Source organism: Crocuta crocuta, unplaced genomic scaffold, assembly GCF_008692635.1.
Source record: "Crocuta crocuta isolate KB4526 unplaced genomic scaffold, BGI_CrCroc_1.0 scaffold35, whole genome shotgun sequence".
NCBI lineage: Eukaryota > Metazoa > Chordata > Mammalia > Carnivora > Hyaenidae > Crocuta > Crocuta crocuta.
In genome coordinates this window covers 8,382,656-8,407,113 of record NW_027530625.1, presented here as the reverse complement: position 1 = coordinate 8,407,113, position 24,458 = coordinate 8,382,656, and the positions used below count along the sequence as shown (strand labels likewise).

General features: G+C 50.5%; 1 protein-coding gene across 2 annotated transcripts; it reads left to right on the top strand.

Annotated features, from left to right (window-relative positions):
- The first annotated feature begins 35 nt into the window (after window positions 1-35).
- TTF1 (transcription termination factor 1) lies at window positions 36-24,458 on the top strand. 2 transcript variants are annotated; one of them, XM_077768417.1, is made up of 11 exons: window positions 36-79; window positions 2,759-3,795; window positions 5,376-5,602; window positions 7,192-7,377; window positions 8,556-8,634; window positions 10,322-10,452; window positions 13,043-13,277; window positions 15,433-15,522; window positions 16,804-16,869; window positions 20,245-20,330; window positions 21,471-24,458. In XM_077768417.1, the coding sequence occupies exons 2-11, from the start codon at window positions 2,777-2,779 to the stop codon at window positions 21,650-21,652; spliced, it is 2,301 nt and encodes a 766-aa protein (XP_077624543.1). In that variant the 5' UTR covers window positions 36-79; window positions 2,759-2,776; the 3' UTR covers window positions 21,653-24,458. The 2 variants fall into 2 exon arrangements, with proteins under 2 accessions (XP_077624543.1, XP_077624544.1); XM_077768418.1 differs by lacking the exons at window positions 16,804-16,869; window positions 20,245-20,330; window positions 21,471-24,458 and having other exon boundaries at window positions 13,043-13,270; window positions 15,433-15,516.

Below are 24,458 nucleotides of genomic sequence, written 5' to 3'. Positions count from 1 at the left end.
AGGAAGTGACGCACGACTACTTCCGCTTCCGCACCCGCAGCGCTTCCGGATGGGAAGAAAGGTGGTGGCACCGTGAGAGGTAGGCTGGAAGCGCTTTTCGGCTCTTCCGGGGTCTTTTTCACGCGCCTGTAGAGGTCGAGCGGCGGGTGGTGGTGTCTTCGCCTCGCTGAGGCTGCCTTAGGCCGGAGTCTCCGCGGGCGGGGTGGTGCCGGCTTGCGCCGCGGCCGCCCCAGGCCTGGCCCGAGAGCCGAGCGCGAGTGGGTCTTGGGCCGGAGACCATGGAGCGTCGGACGCGAGGCCGGTGCCTCCCTCCTCAGCCCCGGAGCGCCCGCCGCAGAGCAGGGAGAGCAGGGTGTCTGTCGCACCCCCACAAAGCGACGGAAGAGCCCGGGACCAGGCTTGAGCACGTCCCGGCGGGGCGGGAAGCGGTGCGTTCCGAATCGGTGCGCAGAACAGACGCTTGTCCGGATGCGTCGAGCGCCGTGGAACCTTTGGGAGCAGACGGTCAGGAGTCCAGCCCTGGGGACGCCGAGAGTGTCACAGCGGCGCGAAGTAAGGGAGGGCAGCTGCAGAGCGGGAGAGGAGGCCCGGTCAAGCTCTTAGAGGGGCCTTCTTGAGGAGGTGACTTTCAGACTTAGCCCAGTTCACGCGGAGAAAGGTAACTCGTAGGAAGGAGCATCAACAGCAGAAGTTGCTTTGAGAAAGTCCTTGAGAATGAAAAAGAACGTGTGTATTCCAGGAACGGAAAGCAGGGTGTCCCAAACCCAGAGAGAAATGATAGGTGGAGAATTAGACATGGACCAGGCTAGACCCTGAAGGGCCCGCTAGGTGTGTAAGGATTTGGGACTTGATCTTAGGGATCACAGGGGAACCAAAAAGCCTTGTTGGGGAGCATCTATGTAGTTGATATGTTGTGCTGAGTTCCAGGGACCAGAGGGAGAAGCTTAAGAGGTGTTTAAGACAAAGAAAGTGAAGGACATTGGGAGAGAGGAAGGAAAAAGAATATTTAAAGAAATGATCTGCTCCTCTGCTCATTGTTATTAAGAAGTCCCGTTGGGGCGCCTGGGTGGCTTAGTCGGTGAAGCGTCCGACTTTCGCTTAGGTCATGATCTCGCGGTTCGTGGGTTCGAGCCCCGCGTCGGGCTCTGTGCTGACTGCCAGCTCAGAGCCTGGAGCCTGTTTCAGAGTCTGTGACTCCCTCTCTCTCTGACCCTCCCCTGCTCACGCTGTCTCTCTCTCTCTCTCTCTCTCCTAGAAATAAATAAAAATATTTAAAAAAAAAAAGTCCTGAAAGATGGGCCAGGAAAGTGTCTATTGAATGTGGTGGTTTGGAGGCCCTGGGCACTCCTACTGGATCAGTCTCAGAGCAGGAGAGGGGGTGGAAGCTACTTAGAAGTGGTTCCAGAAGTGGATAGAAGGTGAGGAAATGGAGAGCATTTTCTGTCTGAAGTCGTGCTGTGAAGGGGANTTCTTAAGCTTTTTTTGGTGTGTGGGTGGGTGGGGGGGGAGTGTTTGTTTTAAGTTAGGAGAGGTTGAAGATTGTTGGGGTGTCGCCAGAAGGTAGCCATTGAGATCTAGGAGAGGGGTAGGGTCCCTAACTTCTCGTGGGTGGTGAAGACACTGAGAATTGTGTGGCTGGAGGAGGGAAGATGTGAAGGAACACATGGGTTTATACCCATAAGCCAGATTCCCCAGCATCTCCCCTTCAATAGAGGTAGTCAAGGGCTTTCATTAAGGTCTTTCTCCCTGTTGTCACCCAGAGATGTATGCATGGAAACTTTTTTTCTTAAACTTTTTTAGCAGAGGAGACTCACGTTAAATAACAAATTAAATAATTGTTTGGTCTTGAAACTACATTTGGGCTGAGTGCTATCAAAGCTAAGTACAGTTTGCTATGAAAGTATATTTGGAATGCACCGAACCTAGGGGGTTAGGGAATGCTCTCTTTTTCCCCTCTTCCTCCTCCTTTGTAAGTATTTATACATGTCTATCCTTCAGTCATTTGTTTTTAAGCACAAATGAAAGCAAAGTACCTTTGTTCTGCTTCTTGCCTTTTAAGTGAAAAGGCAAACATTCAAATCAGTGTAAATAAAGATACCACAAACACCCCCCCCCTCGTCATTACCCCAATTAAGAAATAAAAGATGACAGATAAAAGAGAAACTGGCTCTGTTCTTGTCCCTAATCTCTGAATTTGCCAATTAGAATTTGCCGATCGCTACTATGTATCCATTCAGGAAAGATACATAGTATTGTTTTGTAGGTTTTGAACGTAACAGACATAGTATCATACTGTATGTCTCTTTTTAACTAGGGAAAGCTTTTTTGAAGTGATATTCAAACCAAGTTCTGAAGGATGAAAGGAGGCAGGGAGGGTGAGCAAGCATTCCAGAAAGCGGGTAGCGTATGCTGTAAGCCCATGAGCTAAGGAAAGGATTATGGAATGTTTGAGGAGCCCGAAAAAGACGTGTGGCTGGAGCATGAGGGTAAAAGATGAGGGTGGAGGGGAACACAGGCTTGTCACACTGGGCATTTTTGTTCTCTGTTAACTAATCTTCACTATATCCCAAAGGCAGTGGGACCAGACCGTAAATTAGAGCGAGCTTCCTGTGTGTTTCGGATAATCTAAAATTTACAGTCATGATTCCAGCCTTGTCATCTGTCGTATCATTTCCTTTTTCTGTGATTTTTAGTTTATTTTATTTTCTCCTAAGGCCAATTTTCACACGCTTTGCAAAAATAAACGATTGTTGTCAAGTTTCCCTACAGGAACAGAATGGAAGGAGGATCGAACAGACTGGAAATTCACACCCCAGTGTTTGACAAGAAGAAGAAAAAATACTCTGTATGTAAGGAAGGACATCTCAGGAGGTCCCCTGAAGGCTTTGGAGACTCCCCTCTGACAAGCAAACAGCGTCGCGCAGCCAAGAGCAAAAAAAAGAGAAAGGCTTTCCAGCATTTTCCTTCTTCCCCTTTGCAAAACTCAGAAACTTGTGACGAGGCTGAAAAGGCCACGTCTGTACCCAAAAAGCATAAAAAGAGAAGGCAGAGGGCTTTGGGGGTCGATGAGGAAACAGGCGTGGCGTACGTGCTGGTGGATAAAGAAAACATCGAGAACACGCCAAAGAACTTCAGGAGGGACGTCGATGTGGTGTATGTGGACACAAACAAGGGACAAGAGCCGGAAGCAGACGAACCGCAGTCAGTTCCTAAGTCACATGGAAATGAATCCAAAGAACCGCCTCGTAAAGTTAGGGAGAAAAAGAGTAGAAAACATCGGAAGACCATGGCACCTGGTGATGGTGTGCAGGGAAGCCCGTGTGCCAGCCTTGCTCTGCCCGAGGCAGAAGCACACGAGCCAGAAGCCCCGCTCTGTGTGCACCCAGAGGGCAAAATCGCACAGCTGCTGACATCCGCTGATAAAAAAAAGTCTAAGAAGAAAAAGAGGAAGAGAAGAATTTCAGATAACCAGGGACTTGAGGCATCGCCCGGGCCGGAGGGTGTGGAGAAGGGTGTGGAGAACGCGCACTCTGAAGGATCTGGAGGGTTCGGTGAGGTCGGGACTGCAGAGGGCAGGCAGGACGCCAGCAGCGTAAAGAAAAAGTCTAAGAAAAGGAAGCGAAGGTCTTCTGTTGAAAGCCCTGTGGCTCCTGGTGGTGAGTTTTCAGTGCCCGCCGCCAGCTTGGAGGACACGCGCTTTGATGCCCTGGAAGATAGTGGCACCTCGGTTGAAGAAAGTGTGAAACCCAGGCCACAGGAGGAGAAAACCCAGGCCTGGTTGGAAGAGGTGCAGAGGTAACGGGGGAATGTGGTGTCTTTCGATGTGTGTGTCCTCTGTGTGACCTCTGTGAGTCCTGCCGGTGACCTCTTTCTCCAGCGCCTTCGTAGTAAATGGCAGAAATGATGAAGAGGTAGACCGTCAGATGTACAGAACAGTGCGTACGTGTAACCCAGTAACGTGGCCGGAAGCTTCTTCATGTGTAAAGTAAGGCAGCTAGATTTTCGCTAGGAGCTCTTCCAGCCCTAAAATTCTAGAAATAAGTTTACAAAGGCATTTTAAGAACTCCAGATGACCCTCGTCTATACGCATCTAGATAGAAGGAAGGATTACGTAACTTAAAATTTTTACAGAGCAGAAAAATCTTTGAATTTGGGTTCTCCTTAATAAAAGAAGCATGGATGTCATCATTTATGTAATTATCATGTAGTATACCATCTGATGTAATAAATACAGCGATTTCTTTTTAAAGACATGAAGAACTTTTTTTTTTTTTAATGTTTATTTTTGAGAGAGGGAGAGACAGAGTGTGAGGGGGGGAGCTGGAGAGAGGAAGACCTAGAATCCGAAGCAGGCTCCAGGCTCTGAGCTGTCAGCACAGAGCCCAATGCGGGGCTCAAACTTGTGAACCGCGAGATCGTGACCTGAGCCGAAGTTGGACACTTACTGGACTGAGCCGCCCAGGCGCCCCTAATACAGCAGTTTTTTAAAACGGTTTTATCTCAGTTCCTAGGACTTGGGATAGAACTTCTCTTTTTTACTCAGTGATTTTTTTTTTTCTTTTTTTTTTACATTTGTTAGGTTGTCCTNTTAAAACGGTTTTATCTCAGTTCCTAGGACTTGGGATAGAACTTCTCTTTTTTACTCAGTGATTTTCTTTTTTTTTTACATTTGTTAGGTTGTCCCGACCTAAAATAGTTTCACAAAGAAGTTCACTGGGAGAGGGTACCACTTCAGGTGGTATCGATATTAGTGGCCCTATCACATGCACTCATCTGAGGTATTTTCAGAACAGCCTTGTTCAAGGACTGTGGTTTTGAACTTGTACTGGGCTGTGGGCCTTCTGAAAGTAGCTGACCCTCTGCTCAAATACCTATCTTTTTTTTTTTTTAAGTTTATTTATTTTGAAAAAGAGCGACCACATGAATGGAGGAGGGGCGGGGATGGGAGAGAGACAGAATCCCTAGCAGGCTCTACGCAGTCGTCATCAAATTTATCATCAAATTTAAATCACTGGAAGGGTTGGGGAGAGGTGTTGAGTATCCCTGGGGGTAGACAGAGGGCATAGCCATCTTCTTCTTTGGGAAGTTGGTATCTAAAACAAACCAAAAAAAAAAAAAGTTGAGAAATAGTGATAAAAGAAATAACAAACACCTGCTGGAAATTAGGCTTCGGGCGGCACATTTACCTTCTAGGCAGCCTAAAATCACATCAGAGAGTCCAGACGTCACAGACTGAATCAGCTCCCACATCCGTCCTTGCTTTTAACACCAGCCTAGTCTGAAGTGAGGGTCATTGTAAGCATTTGAAAGCCTTGGTGGGGGGGGGTGGGAGGCAAGTGATATGATAATGTGAGTCCATCTGATTTTCCCCACAGGCTAGAACCTGCAAATGAAGAAGAAGGCCATCTGGAATTGGCTAAAGATTCCGAAACAAGGTGTTTATCTGAAGATTCGAGAGACGGGGGTGACTCGGATGTGGATTTGGACTCTGCCGTGAAGCAGCTCCAGGAGTTCATCCCCGACATCAAGGAAAGGGCCGCCACCACCATCAAGCGGATGTACCGGGACGACTTGGACCGGTTCAAGGAATTTAAAGCCCAGGGTGAGCTGGTGGGACTTGAATCGTTTGTTGAGCTTTGCTGTATAAGGAGCCCCTGACTCTGTTCTGGAAAACGACGCCGTTTTCTAGATTCACCAGGAGCACCTTCTGGCTGCCTTCAGCTTTGCCTCCTTCCAGAATTGTCCGAGCCATGAGCTTAGCGAAACGAAGGGCCCTGGGTCTCCTCTGCCCAACTTCCGGTGGGCAGTCGGGGAGGGACCGTGGCAGGTTGGGGCTGGGGGAGCCCGCGGGCCAGCTCAGTCCCGGAAGACGAGGAGGAGGTGAAGGGGCTGGACGCCTGGGGAGGACCCAAGAGTAAAAGACCATGAGGACGGTGGCTGTTGTCAACTTCGATGAGGCGTAGCTTCCTTCCCCGCGACCCTGAGTTGAGGGGAAGCCGAGCATCACACAGGACCCGGCGTGGTCTCCTTCTTGATTTCACTGTGTTACCAGAACTTCCCGGGACAGTTACGGAATTGAAGAGCAGGCCACGAAGGGAAGGCTGTGTGCTTCAGACAAGCGATACTCACTGGGCTGTGAGGGGCCCAGTAGACTGGTCGCCGCGAGAAGTAAAAAGCGGAGCCTTAGCCTCACGGACTTAATCCTGTCGAAGAGATTAGTTTTTTAAAAAGTAGACAAATTAACGAAGAAAACTATGTTTCCAGCAGTATCTGTAGAACGCTCCCATTCCTTTTGTGTATTTTGTGTCGAGATTTTTAGGAGTATGTATTTTATAAAAGACATTCTTGAAATAAGTCTAAGGAGAGAAAGCTGTACTATATACAAGGCTGTCAGTATATAATAAAACGTGACTGCCTTGAGTTACAAAGAGGAATAGCATGTACAGTTCGATGTTGACTTTGCTGCCCCCCCCACATATGTGCTCAGAGAATGTATGTGAATATTTGTGTGGGCCAGTTCATCGCACTGCCTTGCAGGGGGCAGGGGTGGTGTGAGCTAGGTGTGGAGTAGAAGGGGGACTTCTTAAAAAATATTTGTATTAAATATCAACTTTTTTTTTAAACGTTTATTCATTTTTGAGAAGTAGAGAGAGAGTGTGAGCGGAGAAGGTGCAGAGAGGAGGGAGACACAGAACCCGAAGCAGGCGCCAGGCTCCATGCTGACAGCCTGGCAGCAGCGAGCCTGATGTGAGGCTCGAACCCCCTAGCTAGGAGATCATGATCTGAGCTGAAGTAGGACGCTCAACTGACTGAACCACCGAGGCGCCCCGGGGGGTGGGGGGAGACCTTCTTTTAAATGTTTACCTCCATACTGCTTGAACTTTTAATGAAGACATGTACCTTTCTAATATAAAAAATGACTATTTTCCAAAGAGATTGATGAACTGGGAAAGGTCACTCTGGATGGGGATGACCAGGATGGACTTTGGGAGAAGAGTGGCTAAAATTGCAGGGAAGCCGACGGCTGCAGCGGGGGATGGGGGAGCCAATGTCAAGTGCACAGCTGGGGCTGCTTCCGGCAACGGGGGAGTTGGTGGGCTGCCATATTCTAACTGCTGATGACCGAGCGGTGGGTTTGCTTTTTCCTTCGTCATTGAAAACACACACTTTCTCTCCCCACCCAAATCCCAGGTGTCGCGATTAGATTTGGCAAGTTTTCCGTAAAGGAAAATAAGCAGTTAGAGAAAAACGTGCAAGAATTTCTAGCCCTGACCGGAATTGAGAATGCGGACAAGCTGCTATACACGGACAGATACCCAGAGGAGAAATCCGTGATCACCGACCTAAAAAGAAAATACGCCTTTAGATTGCACATTGGTAAGCGTCCAGCTGTTTACCTCCTGACCTTCCCGAGCCTTCCCACCTTAGACGGAAGAGGCGCGGTAGGCGTGAGCCCAGTTCCTGCCCCACCCCTGCCGCTGCCGTTCTGTATTTTCATCGCCGGCCTGTCCTTTTGGGGGTTTGGAATGTGCGTTCATGTCCCCCAAGCATAGTGCTTTTCCAGATTATAGAAGGTGACCTGATGTATTTATAGCTTTCCTGCTGGGCGAGACGTATGGTGCTGGCGGCCGCCCCCGTGCTTTAATAGGTGCTGTGCTGCACAGAGCTCACCCCTAGGTGCACCAGGGTCTCCTGACTTTCCCGAGTACAGCCTCGCGTGTGCTTTGTCGCCAGGACCCTCTTCTAGTGGGGGTTTTTGGAAACTGACACAAAGTCATGAAGCAACAGGGTTGGACGGAAAAAAGTCCATAAATTCATTAATTACTTTTTATCATTAATGTCTACGTATTTTTGAGACAGAGCGTGAGCCGGGGAGGGGCAGAGAGATAGGGATACACAGGATCGGAAGCAGGCTCCAGGCTCCAAGCTGTCAGCACAGAACCCGACGCGGGGCTCGAACTCACCGTGAGATCATGACCTGAGCCGAGGTCGGATACTTAACCCAACTGAGCCGCCCAGGTGCCCTCCACCCCCAAAAATCCATGAATTGAAGGAGGATGACTTCTCAGGCGTTCTCTGGCGTGGGCGGGGGCAGCAGGGTAGCGAGCCCCCGTTGAGGGGGTTTTTGGTCCTCAGAGTGAGGAAACAAAGCCCGCTCGTTAAGAAAGGCCTCCCGTTAATCGTCTGAAGAACTGTTGGCATGTGTCCTGCCCTGTGCCAGGATGTGTTAGCATCCTTTCCTCTTAATTGAGAACTTGTTGAGGTTACTCCAGTTTATAAAGAACTTTTCCCTTGAACGCGGCAGACCGGAGGCTGGAGGAGCCGCGACGTTCTAAGCTTGTCGCTTTCAGAGCTCCGCGAGGAAGCTGGTGATGCCGTGTACCTGCTCTTCGGGCCGCCTCTCTGCGGGATGTGTGAAATCCCAGCCTTAACATGGGGTCCGGATCAGAGGGCAGGGGGCGGGGCTGTGCTGGTTTTTCCTTTTACAGTTGTGACTCCAGTTCTGGCCCGGCCCTGTGTGCCCCTCTGACTGCCTGCCTCTCTTCTGACTTTAGGGAAGGGCATTGCCCGGCCCTGGAAACTTGTTTACTATCGAGCAAAGAAGATGTTTGACGTCAACAATTACAAAGGCAGGTAAGAAGCAGCCTTAACAGCTCGAGACACAGCATTTCTCTGGTGCTTGCTGACAGTATAGCTCAGAACGAGAGATCATATATGTGGTATTATATATAATTCACAGCAGATCAGAGGTAAAAAAAAAAAAAAACTATGAGGATTTTGTGTGAAGCCAGACTGTATCTGCTGTCAAGTATATGTCTTCAAAGCCCATTTCAGTTCCTGTCTCTTTAGTAAATGTTTGTGGTCTTTCCTCATTTATTTATTTATTTATTTATTTGAGAGAGAGAGAGAGGAGAGAAGGAGGAACAGAGAGGGAGGGAGACACAGAATCCGAAGCAGGCTCCAGGCTCTGAGCTCTCAACACAGAATCCAACATGGGGCTCGAACCCACTAACCATGAGATCATGACCTGAGCCCAAGTCAGACGCTTAACTGACTGAGCCCCCCAGGTACCCCAGTCTTCCCCTTTCTAAATCCCTGGCTTTTTCTCTATACTTTGCTCAGCACTCAGCGCACCGCTCCTCTCTTCACGTTACTCACGAAGGTTCCTTTGTTCTCTGCTAGTGTATAAGCCGCCTGTGTCCCCAAACGTTCCTCCTCAGTGCGACGTTCCCGTCAGCACTCGGGCTGGTCCTGGGGGTTTTCAGTGAGCGTGTGAGGGTGGGGCAGACGCTGGCAGGAGGTCCCGTGAGAGCCTTTGGGCAGCGACAGTGCACAGGGCTTCCTGTGCGGTAGGCACGCTCTCCTCTGTCCCCGTGTGATATGCCCGAGTGTATTTTGTTCCCGGTACTCCAGATACGCCCGGCGTGGAGCAGGCGTCGGCTGCGGGTAAGGGCTCTGCCCGGGACAGAGGGATGGGCAGGTAAGCGTTAGGCTCTGAGGGCCCGGGTGGCAACCAGCGGCTCGTCAACTTGACCTCACTCCGGGAGGCACATTTAGTAAATCTAGCAGCATCGTTTGGGTCCAGGTGGCCGCACGACGTGAAACCAAGATCTGCGTATTATCTGAACCCCAAACCCTGACATGACCTTGGTTTCTTTTTAAAAAATTCTGACAGAAAGAAGTAAACCCTAAGCAGAGGAAAAGGTTGCCCGCAGACTAAAAGCCGTCCTCCCCTTTCCCCAAGCCCCGGGGCTCGACGTCGGAGGACAGAACTTGAAGAATATTCACTAAAGAGGACATTTTCAGCAGGACGTGAAAGAAAGCTTTTAGTAAATGAACAGTGGCAGCCGCGGTGACAGTTTTCTGTCTGTGACATCAGCGTGGGAATGAAAGTTTTAGCCTAATACAAAGTCTGTAGTTCTAATAAGAAAGTTCATACAGTCGTTTGTACCACAATTTGTGTGGTAACGATTTGCTCTTAGAATTTTTTTTTTCTTAAGTCTATGTATTTATTTTGAGAGGGAGAGAAAGAGGGTGTGCACTTGCACGCAAACGGGAAAGGGAGAGAGACAGAATCCTGAAAATACAGTTTGGTGGGATACCTGGGTGGGTCAGTCTATTAAGTGTTGGACATCAGCTCAGGTCAGGATCTCACAGTTGGTGAGTTCGAGCCCCACATCAGGCTCCCTGCTCTCAGTGCAGAGCCTGCTTCGAATCCTCTGTCTCTAAGAAGAAATAAACATCTAAAAAAAAGAAAGAACATACAGTTTTTAATCTCGTGCTAAATTCAGAATTGGAACACGTTCTTCCCCCCTCTCAGGTACAGCAAAGGAGATACGGAGAAGTTAAAGATCTACCAATCCCTGCACGGGAACGACTGGAAGAAGATTGGCGATTTGGTGGCTCGAAGTAGCCTCTCCGTTGCCCTCAAGTTCTCCCAGATCAGCAGCCGTAAGTCAGCAGTCGCTGCTGCCCTGCCCCGCGAGCAGATGAGCCCCCGCAGCCCCAGTGCGGGCCTCCTCACAGGCCTGTCCCATGAGGTTCACTGCTGAAGCCGTTCCCCCGTACCGAGTCATTTCATTTCCTCACATGCGGTGTGAAACCATGCAGCCTTTATTCACACGACTGATTTTTTAAAAAATTTTTTTAATGTTTTTTTTGGTTTTTTTGTGTGTGTGTGTGTGTGGTTTTTTTTTTTTTTTTTTTTGAGAGAGAGACCATGAGAAAAGAGCATGGGAGGGGCAGAGAGAGGAGACACATAACCCAAAGCGGGTTCCAGGCTCCAGGCTGTCAGCACAGAGCCCAACGCGGGGCTCAAACTCAGAAATCTTGAGATCATGACCTGAGCCAAAGTCGGACTGATTCCGCCACACCTGGGTTCGGTAGCTTCCAGCACGATTCTACCCGCCGGCCTGGCCGAGACCCCGGGAGGCTGGGGGGTGGGAGAGCCAGGGCAGAGGAGGGCCCCTCCCCCAGAGGGCAGGGGAGGCGGCTGGGAGGCAGGGGTGTGGTTCAGTCAGCCTGTTGGGTAGGGACTTTTCCAAAACCTCCTGTCTCTTTTTCTTCTCTTTCATCAAAACTTTCTTGGTTATATTGTTTTTGCTTTGTTTTGTTTTTTGAAATTTTTTTTTAAAAATGTGTATTCATATTTGAGAGACAGAGAGTAATCAGGGGAGGAGCAGAGAGAGAGGGAGACACAGAATCTGAAACAGGCTCCAGGCTCTGAGCTACTGTCAGCACAGAGCCCGACGTGGGGCTCGAACCCACAAACTGCGAGATCATGACCTGAGCCAAAGTCGGGCGCTTTGCCGACTGAGCCACCCAGGTGCCCCCTATTCTTTACATTACAAAATCCCCACTTGCTCTAAGGAGGCAGCCCTCAGGCAGTGTCGTGGTGAGCACCAGAGGCTGGTACCTGTGGCCCTGGGGTGGCTGGGAGCCATGGCTTCTGTCCCCCCACATCCAGCCGTGGAGCCATGCAGAGCCTCGGTGTGGCCAGCTCTCCTGGGTTTGGGAGTGCATGAAGTCTAGGTAGCTCTTCTTTTCCTTGAACTGTCTTGATTTTTTTAAAAAATTTTTTAGTGTTTTTACTTATTTTTGAGAGACAGAGTGCGTGGGTGAGGGTACAGAGAGGGAGACACAGAATCTGAAACAGGCTTCAGGCTCCGAGCTGTCAGCACAGAGCCCGATGCAGGGCTGGAACTCACGAACCACGAGATCGTGACCTGAACCGAAGCCAGAGGCTTCACTGACTAAGCCACCCAGGCGCCCCAGAACTATGTTGGTTCTTAAATATTCATCCAAATTGTTGAGAAAAAGGTAACATCACTCTGTGGGCCAAACCAAAGAGCTTTGTAGGCGGGTGATTTGAGGCCTCTTCCTTAGCCTGACCAAGACCGTCTAGACGAGGCGGGTGAACCGCAGATGGTTTGGTGCCCTGCGCAGATGATGGCTTCAGGTCCGGGTGCCTTTACCACCGCGTCCTGTGGGACCGCTGGGGCTCAGTTTCCTGCTGGGAGCCCGTGGGGAAAGTTACGGAGGCAGCATAGGAGCCATTCACTGGTTTGGTTCCCATTCAGTGTTTGAGAGCCTCAGTTTCACACGGGAGCTGCTATTCTCAGAAGCAAGAATCAAAACCACACGTTGCTTTAAGAAAAGACTGTTCTATTCTGACATTACACAGACTCTGTGGAGACACCAGGCTGGCTCGGTCAACTTAGCATCGACTTGATTGTGGCCCAGGTCATGATCCCAAGGTCGTGGGGCTGAAGGCCGCTTGGGATTCTCCCTCTTTCTCTCTCTCTCTCTCTCTCACTCGTGCACTCTCTTTCTCGAAAGTAAAAAATAATAATTAAGAATTTCGGGGGGCGCCTGGGTGGCTCAGTCGGTTGAGCGTCCGACTTCGGCTCAGGTCATGATCTCACGGTTCGTGGGTTCGAGCCCCACGTTGGGCTCTGTGCTGACAGCTCAGAGCCTGGAGCCTGTCTTTGGATCCTGTGTTTCCTCTGTCTCTGACCCTCCCATGCTCATGCTGTCTCTCTCTTTCAAAAATAAATAAAACATTAAAAAAAATTTTTTTTAATAGAAAAAGAATCTTGGCCACTGTAGTGGTTCCACGTTAATTTGCACGTAGCTGTGCTTGATAGTGTTACATTCGTGTAATTGAGATGTTGCCTACTGTCTTGTGAAAAGTCTTGATGTATCTTTTTTTTTTTAAGGGCTTTATTTTTTAGAGCGCTTTGGGTTCACAGTAAAATCAGAAGGTACACAGATTTCCCATATGTCCCCTACCCCCACACACCCACAGCCTCGCCCATTATCAGCGGCCCCCACCAGAGTGGTGCCCTGGTTACAGGCCGTGAACCCACACCCACACGTCCTAATCCCCCAGTGGATATCAGGGCTCACCCTTGGTGGCGTATCTGCTGTGGGTCTGGACAGACGTGTGATGACACCTATCCATCATCACCAGTTTATATGTAATGTCGTGTTTGAAGATAAGCAGATGAGCAACCGTGAGGCCATCCTTTTGTGTCTGTAGCAAGAAACCACGGTCCATGGAGTAAGACGGAAACCCAGAAACTAATCAAGGCTGTCGAAGAAGTGATTCTAAAGAAAATGTCTCCCCACGAGATAAAAGAGGTGGATTCTAAACTCCAGGAGAACCCAGAAGGCTGCCTGGCTGTTGTCAGGGAAAGTCTGTACAAGGGCATATCTTGGGTCGAAGTAGAAGCCAAAGTAGAAACCAGAAATTGGATGCAGTGTAAAAGTAAGTGGTAAGTTTTAAGGCTTCTTAAATGAATTTCAACAAGATATCCCCCTCCCTCCCTCCCTCTCTGCCTCCTGCTCGCGCTCTCTCTCTCTCTCTCTCATACTCACAGCCACACGCCACACACATCAGTGGAGTGGGTAGGTGGATGAGGACACTGAGAAGACCACGTAACCAGTGCGGAAAGCCTTCCGCGTCAAGAACGAGCGTCCCCACTCTGCTGTTCCGGCCACTTCAGTATCAGGATCTGATCTAAGTTAGCACTTAACTAACCTTGATGTACAGCAATGAGCAGGAAAGGGCGAAGCGAGTCTAGTTCAGCGGCTCCTCTGCCCTCACGAAAGCGAGGACTTCAGACACGCTTGTCACATGGGAGCATTCCCGGCCCTGACCTCGCTGCCCCTTCCTTGCCTGATGTGGCTCTTCCGAGCCCTGGAGGGGACTCTGAGCTGGGCGTCCAGCTGCTCCGGGACCCCTTGGAGCGGTGGCCTGCAGCTCATGGCCCACGCGCCTCACACGCGCAGTCGGCCTCGGTGTCAGCTCAAAGCGAGACCAGAGCAGGCGTATTTTATACTAAAAGCAGACTCCTTGGTTAAGCCATTCGTTGTTACGTCGTAGGATTCTCTTTATTTTCCTAGAAGACTACACTCAGGGACCTCCGAAGAACACATGTTTCGAAGGAGCCAGAGCCTTTACGGGCCCTGTGTTTTAGAGTAAAACAAGGAGTGTCTCATAAGCCTGGGTTGGAGGATGATCGATCAGGGTTTAAAAAGGCGGGCGCCACAGACCGGCTGTGCTTCAGCGTCAGGGTCATTAGGGTAACGCGCAAGATTGCTCCTGCAGGAGAAAAGCAGGAAATTCGAAACCGCAACATAGATTTCCTCCCTATAATGCTGACGTGACCTCAGATGATGCATGTCAGAGGAACGCGGCTGCTGCGAGTAAGAGCGACAGTGTCACTCGCCTGGGGGTCGTGTGTCCCCCTCATCCACAAGGGAGCAGCTAGCGGTCTGCCCCACTGTGACAAATCTTGCTATTTGAGATGAGTACTGAAAAAACATTTTTAGCTGGATTGTTGCTCCCTCTGTTTTTTTTTAAATGTTTATTTTTGAGGGGCGCCTGGGTGGCTCGGTCGGTGAAGCATCTGACTTCGGCTCAGGTCATGATCTCATAGTTTGTGAGTTCGAGCCCCGCATCGGGCTCTGTGCTGACAGCTGGGAGCCTGGAGCCTGCTTACGATTCTGTGTCTCCCCCTCTCTCTGCCCCTCCCATGCTTATGCTCTGTCTCTCAATAATAAATGTTTTTTAAAAATGTTTATTTTTGAGAGAGAGAGAGAGAGAGAGAGAGAGAGAGAATCCCAAGCAGGCCCCACAGCATCAGTGCAGGACATGAACCGTGAGCTCGTGACCTGAGCCGGAATCGAGTCAAACGCTCTAGGTTGCCCCTCTCTTTAGGCGCTCTGGGCACCCTTCCCTTCAGCCATTAGCTTTGGGCCTTAGAGGAGCCACCGCATCATTTACTAAACTTTCTTGGTGTTCTTACAGCTGGTGACGGTAACACCAGCAATGTCCCCCAGTTTTATAAACAATCAAAACTGAATTGAGTTTGCAGTTTCCTTTAGCACCTGCTGATGGGCTCATATTCTCTTCTCCTGTTTGTAGCTTATGCTAGGGAAGTTTCAGAGCACACACAAATTTAGAACTCTCGTATCCCTCATCCAATTTCAATAACCACCAATTTCCTGCCATTTTCTTTATCGTTTCCCACTTCAAAAAAAAAGGTATATTTGCGAAGGTGGAAAACGTTAGCAGCGATGAGCTACACAGCTCACAAGGTGGGTCTCCATCAGGCTGATGTAGTGGAGGAAAGTGCAGGAAATTGCAGTGGAAACTTTAGCCCAGGACATGCACTATATTCTTCCTTTTTTTTTTTAATATATTTTTTATTTTATTTTTGAGAGAGACAGAGTGCAACTGGGGAGGGGCAGAGAAAGAGAGAGAGAGACACAGAATCCGAAGCAGGCTCCAGGTTCTGAGCTGTCAGCACAGAGCCCAATGCGGGGCTCGAACCCACGAATCATGAGATCATGACCTGAGCTGAAGTCGGACGCTTAACCGACTGAGCCACCCAGGCGCCCCTATTCTTCCTTCTTTTAACGCAGGACGGAAATTCTAACGAAGAGAATGACGAATGGTCGGGAGGTGTACCGTGGAGTGAACGCCCTGCAGGCCAAAATCAACCTTATCGAAAGGTACAGGAATAGGAAGTGACGCTGTGCTAACTGTTTTTCTCTCTGACCAGAGAGCAGTCGTGCAGCAGCAGAAGTCTGCAGCGAGATTGCTAGGTCCTTCCGCACCTCCTACGTGTATGACCTTGGGAGCTTTCCCTACCCTTCCAGGTCTTGGCTTGTGATGGTGATAGTTCCTGCCTCGTGGTGTTATTGGGAGGAGAAGTGACGTAATGCATGTTAAGCGAACGATGCATTCGATAAATGGGGATGTTCTGGTCTTTGAAAGGTTTCGTGTGGCTAGAAGTTATTTGTGTCTGTTGGAAAGCGGAGGTAACTGGTTCAGGCCGCCCTCCAGCTCGCCTCAGTGGGTGAGCGTGTTGCCTGGTCTTGGTCTTTGGTCTTTTGACTCCTGGACCATGCAGACTCCGCCCTGTCCCGGCCAGGTTTACAGACCCTTCGAGGCTAGCGGGCTCTGCTCATGTCGAACGGGTAACAGCGAAGAGCGGAAGAGACCTCAGATTCGGGGCGCCCCACGCGGCCGCCTCCTTCCTGCTCTGTGCCCCGAGCCCTGCATGCCGCTCTCCGCGCCAGCCTGGCCGGTGGCGCCTTCGCCTCTCTTCTCCTACCAGAGGCAGCGCCTGGACCAGCAGACCCAAGGAGGCCAACTCGTAGGCAGGCCTGGCCACTCCGTTGTGAAACCTTGACCCAGTTGCTCGGGCCCTCAGCCCCCTTCGTCCTCCGTAGAGCAGAGGTGATCCCTCCCACCGGCCTCAGCACGATGTGACAGTCTTCACACAGTCCTGTCACGTGGGAGCACACGCGTGCCCTTACCATGCGTCCACACTGCGGTTTGCCGTGAGAGATGCGAGGGGCCCAGGAGGAGGAGAGATGGCTTTTCCTGTCAGTCTCCAGCTCACTAAATGGCCTCGGGCTAACCTCAGGCTAGCGTGCCACCCTCGCGGGCCTGTGCACGAACAGGGACCAACAAGCTAGTCCCCTCGAGCTTTTTCTTCTTGCCTTTTTTTCCTTTTACTGTTTGCCTATTTTTGAGAGAGAGAGAGAGAGCATGAGCAGGGGAGGGGCGGAGAGAGAGGGAGACACAGAATCTGCAGCAGGCTCCAGGCTCCGAGCTGTCAGCACAGAGCCCGACACGGGGTCGAACCCACCAACTGCGAGATCATGACCTGAGCCGAGGTCGGACGCTTAACTGACTCAGCCCACCCAGGCGCCCCCGAGCTGTCATGTTTGGGAGTCCGTGCTAATATGTGCTTGACAACCTAATGTTTATTTTTTTTCTCCCAGATTGTATGAAATAAACGTGGAAGATGCCAATGAAATAGACTGGGAAGATCTTGCTAGTACCATCGGGTAAGACCATTTCTTTCATCTTAAGCTAATTGAAAGAGTAGAGATGACGTCATTAGCAACCATTCAGGAGGTGTGATTGTACCACGCNCGAGAGAGTGGTGAATAAAACGTGTGCAGAGCCTCTTACGAGCCTCTAACAAGTTAAACGATTCAATGGACATCCCACAAACCCTTTGCCCCAAATCCTGCATCCTTAACCGTTTGCCCTGTCGCCCACCCACCCTTTCCCGTTCCCGCTCCTTTTTGCAAGGGAATGAAGTAGTTCCTTTAAGCACTTGAGGGTTGGTGGTGGGCAGTGTGGCCTCCAGGAGAACTTCATCCTGCGTCATCATGGCGCACTTCTCACACCCAGGTAATTCGACGCTGATACGGTACCATGCCCTAAAACCGGTCATGCTCAGTTTCCCCCACCAATAACAGGCCGGCAACCGCCTTCGTAGCATTTCCCCCCGATTTACGATCTGGTCCAGACTCGCAGGGTGCATTTCACCATTTCATCTCCTTAGTGTCTTTCCATCAGTAAAGCTCTTCTGCCCTTGGCTTTGAGGACGTTACAAGCGGGGGCGAGGATGGGCTGGTGGTTTGTAGAAGGCCCCGCAGTTAGAGGTCCTCTGGCGTGTGCCCCGGGCCCTTGCGGCCAGGCGCTGTGTTGGAGGCGGGAGCATGTCGTAGGCGATGCTGCGTCTTCATCTTCACGTCACATCCTGAGGAGCAGGGTGCTCGTCTTGATGCTTTGGCTCTGGCGGCCTTTGCCAGGTTTCCCCACCGTAGAAAAGTACCGGTTTATCTCTTGGGGATACAAAGGGGCTGTGGGAGGTATTTTGAGACCATGTGAAGGGCCTGTTCCTCTTTACGCTGACCTCAGTAGTTTCGGTGGGTGTTATTTGCATCTTTCACCTGTGGGGTGAGGTTTAACTTTCCTATGTTTATCTTTATTTTTAAATGTTTGTATTTATTTTAGAGAGAGTGCACATGAGAGGGGGGGTGGAGGGAGACACAGAATCGGAAGCAGGTTCCAGGCTCTAAGCTGTCAGCACAGAGCCCGACGCGGGGCTCGAACCCACGAACCGTGAAATCATGACCTGAGCCGAAGTCGGACGCTTCACCGACTGAGCCTCTCAGGCATCCCCCAGACTTTCCTGTGTTCGTAAGCTGCCTCCATTTGCCTTTGCTTTGAGCTTTTATTACCTATCAGCCGTACATTTTGAGTCCCTTTGTGCTACTGAAGGCAGAGGCCACCATTCCGATATCTGAATTTACTGCTTGCACAGTGAGGGAGCCAGTCTGCAGAGCACGGTCCCTGTTAAGTAGAGCAGATGGTTACGAGTTGGGGTCCAGGAATAGGTCTCTCCGAAGTAGGGGCATTCGGGGTTGTGTGTCCTTTAGTTTCAGAAGGGTGGGCAGTGGGGGCGGGGCTGCCGCCTGGCAGATTCTCAGAAGCGTGACGCTGTCCTTGATCCACGAGGAAGGGTTGAAACCGGTTCTGGCACCTACGTGTCCCTCGGGATTGTCGATAGAGGACAAGGAAGCATCAGGTTGGGTGTTTTAACTTGGAGAATGAGAGCGTGTCCCGACAGACGCCGCCAGGGGTCACAGACACCCTCGTGGTGTTCCCCAGTGCACCTGGGGCTGGGCCACCCACTGTCCCTGAGAGAGGCAGGCGTCGGGTGCTCTGACGGAGGGGACCTGGCTCCGGACCCGCCGGCCACCCTCCTGAGAAGCGCTCACGGCCGCAAAACACCCCAGTTTCTGAAAAATTTGACTTTGCCTGTAAATTTTTGTGTATTGTATGATGTCACCTCAGGTCACGATTTTCTCACATTAAAATGGGCGTTGAGTGGTTTTAAGTAAAATTATGTGTTTAAGAAACGAATCGTTCTAGTTAAGGTGAATAAATGTCAAAGCCGTAAAATAGAAACTGTGGCATCAAGCCAGATGCCGTTTGAAATAGTACGTACGTTCTTCAGGCTTTAGCAGTTAAAACCGTTTATTCTTCTTAAAAGGAGCAATCTAGAAGTTCAGTCTCTCCAGAGTCTTAAAGCCTCCTTTGTGAACTATTGAGGCAGGACGGAAAGAAAGTGTGTCCGCCTGATGAGAGCTACTGTCTACTTCGTTTGAAAACGCCCAGATCCGTTACTGTGACTTTTCCGAGCCCGAGGCTGGGTCCACGGAATGTCCTGCGGGCGCCCAGCACTGTAGGGGGAGGGCGGCGTGGGCCCTTAGAATGTGGGCCTCGCGGTCAGACTGCCCTGGCCTTGGGTCCTGGTCCTCATTTGTTAGCTGTCCTTGGAAATGCTGTTCCTTAACTTGTTCTGAGCCTCGGTTTTCTCATCCACAAAATGGTTTAATAGGACCGTAGGGAGGACCAAGGTGGTGGTGCCTGGGGGGCTTGGGGAGCCCAGTGCTTAGCAACACTAATTAAGCTACTAGATTAGCTTCTGACTGAAACAAATAAGTCCGGCTGTTCTTGTCTAAGAAAAAGTGTCCAGGAAGTAAAGTTAGTGATTTTCACTTCATTGTTTTTTTTTAATTTATTTATTTTGAGAGAGAGAACGAGAGCGTGCAGGTGCTGGACGGGGAGCCTGCTTAAGATTCTCTCAGGGCACCTGGGGGCCTCAGTCGGTTAAGCGTCTGACTTCAGCTTAGGTCATGATCTCATGGTTTGTGGGTTCGAGCCCCACGTCAGGCTCCGTGCTGACTGCCAGCTCAGAGCCTGGAGCCTGTTTTCCGATTCTGTGACTCCCTCTCTCTCTGACCCTCCCCTGCTCACGCTGTCTCTACGTCTCTCTCAAAAATAAATGAAACATTAAAAAATAAATAAATAAATGAAACATTAAAAAAAAAAAAAAAAGACTGTGGGGTTCGGAGTCAGACCACCTGGTTGAAGTCCCAGCTCTACCCCCTTAGTAGCTGTAAGATCTTGGGCAACTTCCTGTGCCTCAGTTTCCCCATTTCCAGAATGAGGCACAGACCACTCTTCATAGAGTGGCCGGGCAGATGGTTTGTTGGTAGATGGGAAGCTCTTTGCGCGGCGCCCAGTACAAGGTGAGCGTCAGCACATGTTAGCTGGTGTTATGCTTTGTGTTTCCTGACTGGTGACTGAAATTCTTGTCATTTAAACAGCATCCATCCTGTACCATCAACTTTCTTCCTTTTGTGTGTTTTTTGTGTGTTCTCTTCAACCAGATGAACGACACCTTCTCATATATGTCGTGTTTTTATCACACGTTTATAGACATGATGGTTTCGTGTTCAGGATTAAGAACGTTACTTATGTCTGCAGATTCTACTGACTCTGTACTTTGTACATAGAAGGGAAGTGACCAGTTTTTAAACTGATGCTTTTTTTTTTTTTTTGTCTTTTCCTTTCTAAAGTGATGTGCCGCCATCCTACGTTCAAAGCAAATTTTATAAGCTGAAAGCTACCTGTGTTCCCTTTTGGCAGAAGAAGACTTTTCCAGGTCAGTATTCCCAGTACTGTGTTCGAATTGTTAAGAACCCAGCAGATGGTAGCACGTGCTGATCATGTGACCCCGGGCACGTGACTTAACTTCTGGGAGCCTCGGTTTATTCGTTTGTCAAATGGTAAAAATTATCAAATCCTAACCCCCACCTGATAGCACTTTCAAAAGTACTAAATGATGGGGTGCATGGGGGTTCAGTCGGTGAAGCGTCCGACTTCAGCTCGGGTCATGATCTCGCAGTTCGTGGGTCCGAGCCCCATGTCGGGCTCTGTGCTGACAGCTAGCTCAGAGCCTGGAGCCTGCTTCAGATTGTGGGTTTCCTTCTCTCTGCCCTTCCCCCACTTGTGCTCAGTCTGTTTCTCTCTCTCAAAAATAAACAAATGTAAAAAAACATTTTTTTAACAAAAGTATGAAATGAGATAATAGATGAATTGTGGTCACCAGGGTGCTCAGAGCTTAGCAAACTGTCAATAGCCGTGAGCGCTTCTGAGTCCCCATCACGTGCTCCCACGCACACGTGACGCGTACTTGCGTGTGCACATCACATGGCGTGTGCACACACAGTTCCAGAAAAAACACAAGGTGCTGAGTTCCTTCCATGCGGCCATTCGTGAGTGGTTTAGGTGTGAACTCGGGCCATCAGAGTCCTGTGGGGACTTGGTAAAAACACATACCAGGGCCTCATCCCACACACACTGAATCCCAACCTCCAGGCTGGGTCTGGAGGCTAGATTTTTCTCGAACAAGCTTACAGTGGTCTACCTCGAGTGGTCTGCCCAGCACCCACGTTCTGGAGCCACGGGTTCGGGTGATGCCGCGCCGTGGAGTGTATAGTGAGTAACTTCTTGCGGTCAGCAGACACTGCAGCCTGGTTTCGAATCCTGGCTTCGTTCACCCCTACAAACCCCGTGACATTGGCCAAGATCCATAATGTCTTCATGCCTTGGCTTCCTCACTTGAAGAATGGGCTGACAGTAGTGCCCACCTTGTAGGATTTTGAGGGGGCCGGTTTGGCGAATCTCAGTAAACCGGTTAGAACAGGACCATGAGCACTACCTGCATCCGTGCCCTCTCCCCTTTGACCTTGGCCGGGAGGCTGTGTACACAGAATTTCAAAATGCAATTTCTTTTCTTTAGAGATCATAGACTACCTTTACGAGACCAGTCTGCCTCTGCTTAAGGAAAAGTTAGAGAAGAAGATGGAGAAGAAAGGTGCTGAAATCCAGACTCCCGCGACGCCCAGGCCCGTCTTCCTGCTCAGAGACATCTTCTACTGTGATGACAACAGTGAGGGGGAAGATGGGGAGGGGCAGAGTTAAGGGGAAAGACTCTCCAACTTCGGCTGCGTTTCCTTGCATGGGGCAGAGAAGCTAATTTCAGGATTGATGGTTAGTAGAGAAGGGGTCACGGCCACGGGAAGGGGAAGGGAAAGACAATGATACCTTGTGTGCTGGAACGTTCGAAAGCGATTCGCACGTCCATGCTCTAGCGCGTCGGAGTGTGCAAAGAAAGAGGCGCGGAAGAGTCGATATAATTCTTCTGCACCGTTGAAAATCATCACAACGAACAGTTCTTATAAAACAGTCTCCCGAGTTCCTCTCATGGCAGCAGAGGGTGGAGGTCCGTCCCGTGAACGTTTCCTGGTGTGGATTTCAACGTATGCACGCTCCGCAGAACGGGGGACGCGGCCAGGTTTAGTTCACGTGCCTACCGGTTTGCTTTCTGTCTTCCCATGGTGGTTCTGTGTTCTCAGCGTACGCGAGTGTTAGGTGAGCACTAACGGGGGTGTGGATCCACTGGCCTCCCAGACTGGCTTCGCTTTGCACGCGCCTGCCTTCGTCAGCGGGCTTCCTCTTCCTGAGTGAGTCAAGTGCTCCAGGGTGCGTATCTGCTCACAAGATGTGTTCTCAGAGCCACTGAATTCACCTGGTGTCTGATTGGAAAAAAACAAGAACAGAAACCCAGCAGACTTTTCCACCGCTTCCAGAAGATCTGGCTCTGTTAGGTTTACGGAGAGATGCTGTGTGCGTCTAAGGCACAGCTCACGCCTCACGGGAGTTCAAGGATGCTTTAAGTGTTGGGCTGTTCCGTCCGCCAGGAAAGCAAAACCACTCTAGGCAGTTCAAACAGAGAAGGATTCAACCTAGGGACTTAGGTTAGCACGTCGTTAAACAGGATCGAAGGAGCAAACGGGGGGAAGGCGGGATTCCCGAGCAGCGGGTAACTGCGGAGAGGCGGCTGCGGCCCCGCGGGCCCCCAACGTGCCCCGTCCCCGTCCCGCTCCTGCAGCTCCGGGTTGTCTCTTGCCGCTGCCCCAGCGGGACCCTTGTCTCCTGGGAACAGGGCAGCTGCTGCCTGGCTCCGGCCTGCCTGCCTCTCCCGAGTGCCCCCCCTGCCCCCAGGGCAGCCCCTCTCCCGACCCTGCCTCCAGGCTTCCAGCCACGCCCATGCCAGGGAGGACATAGGAAAGCGTGGGTGAACAGCGTCCGTGCGGTGACATCGTCTGTGCCGAGCCGGAACCGCACGGTCTCCAGAGCGGCCCCTCCCATGTCCTCTATGTGACGTCACACGTGTGCTGTCGGTTAATTCATCCACAAAGCTAGACGCTTCCCATCGCCGCCGGACTTGGAGAAGGAAGAATACAGGGACTAGCGTGGGAGTCCAGTCACCAGCATATCCCCAGCACCTTTCCCAGCGTGGTGCATAAGGGACACTCGTAAATGTGCAGCAAACACATGACTAGTCCCCTTGAGCAACCCATTGTCACAGCATTGTCCGTGTCCCCTCCTGCCCGGCAGACACGCCCATCTCCACGCTGACGGGAATACACGGTCCTTCCAGAGAACAGGTGGAAAGACCTCAGAGCCTTAAGAATGTATGTGATGTAAGATGCAGCCATTTCACTTCTAGAAATCAGAGGACTGGTGCCTCGCAATGGCATCTTTGTAATTTGAAAAACAAAAAAATGTCAATGTTCCCTGATGGGAACTTGTTACTGCATATTCCTAGAATGGGATAGTATCCAGTAATTTGAAATGAACATGATCGATTGGGTTACCATAAAAAGAGGTAAACAGAATTAAAACATTTCAGAAGAGTATATATTTTCAGTTTTGTAAAAGTGAAAAACAAAATTGTGTGTACATGGATGCATTAAAACATGGGAGAAATCAAACCCCAAGTTTTGTGAGCAGTTTTCTTGGAACAGTGGGACTGTGGATTTACAGGCTGGAACTCTCAATTTGCAAGTGCTAGAAAGTGGACCGGGTAAATCTACGGACTCCGGGAGCCCTCAAGCCCGAAAGAAAGGCCAGAGGCGACCATTCGACTCAAGGACTGGTCTGGCCACTCGGAGTCCCCAGAGATGGCGTTTCCTACGGAGTCTCTGCTCTCCCCCTACTCAGCGCCCACTTCTCTTCGGTGCACACACGGCGGCCCCTTCACCTCCCACCCGTGCCCGCAGACGTGCTCCTCGTCCAGAGAAAGGAAAACAGACCTCTTCCTATCGCTCTTAAGTCCTAGGCTTTGTTCCTGGTGCCTGAGTTAGAGCTTGGGCCCGACTCTTGACACGTTGCCGGAACCGAGGAGGTAGGATGGTATTCGGTGCAAACTCCCCTCTGGAGCTAGGGTTTAGCCGTGTGTGCCCTGAGTGGCTGAGAGGTAGGTATCCCAGTGCGAAGAATCAGTGTCCCATTAGCAAAGAGGGAAAACAGACTCCGAGGAAGCAGCCCACTACTGTGTGTTCACGGTGACTAATTGCCTGGGCTATGAGTTTTACAATAACCTTTGGTACTTTTTGTACAATTTCTATTTAAAAAAAAAATTTTAACATTTTTTATTGTTGAGAGACAGAGAAAGACAGAGCATGAGCAGGGGAGGGGCAGAGAGAAAGGGGGATGCAGAATTGGAAGCAGGCTCCAGGCTCCAAGCTGTCAGCACAGAGCCTGATGTGGGGCTTGAACCCACAAACCACGAGATTGTGGCCTGAGCCGAAGATGGACGCTTAACTGACTGAGCCACCCAGGTGCCCCTAGAAGTTCTATTTTTCACTTTTTCTCTCCAATACCTCCATGCCTGTCACCTCAAAAATATAGGAAACCATACAATGTTAACCTTTGCCAAACA

What these genes read in the sequence shown, in the direction of transcription:
- TTF1 (XM_077768417.1), top strand. Translation starts at nt 2,777, where the DNA reads ATGGAAGGAGGATCGAACAGACTGGAAATTCACACCCCAGTGTTTGAC. An exon ending in GATCTTGCTAGTACCATCGG is followed by an intron (nt 16,870 to 20,244) that starts GTAAGACCATTT and finishes TCCTTTCTAAAG; the next exon opens with TGATGTGCCGCCATCCTACG. An exon ending in GCAGAAGAAGACTTTTCCAG is followed by an intron (nt 20,331 to 21,470) that starts GTCAGTATTCCC and finishes TCTTTTCTTTAG; the next exon opens with AGATCATAGACTACCTTTAC.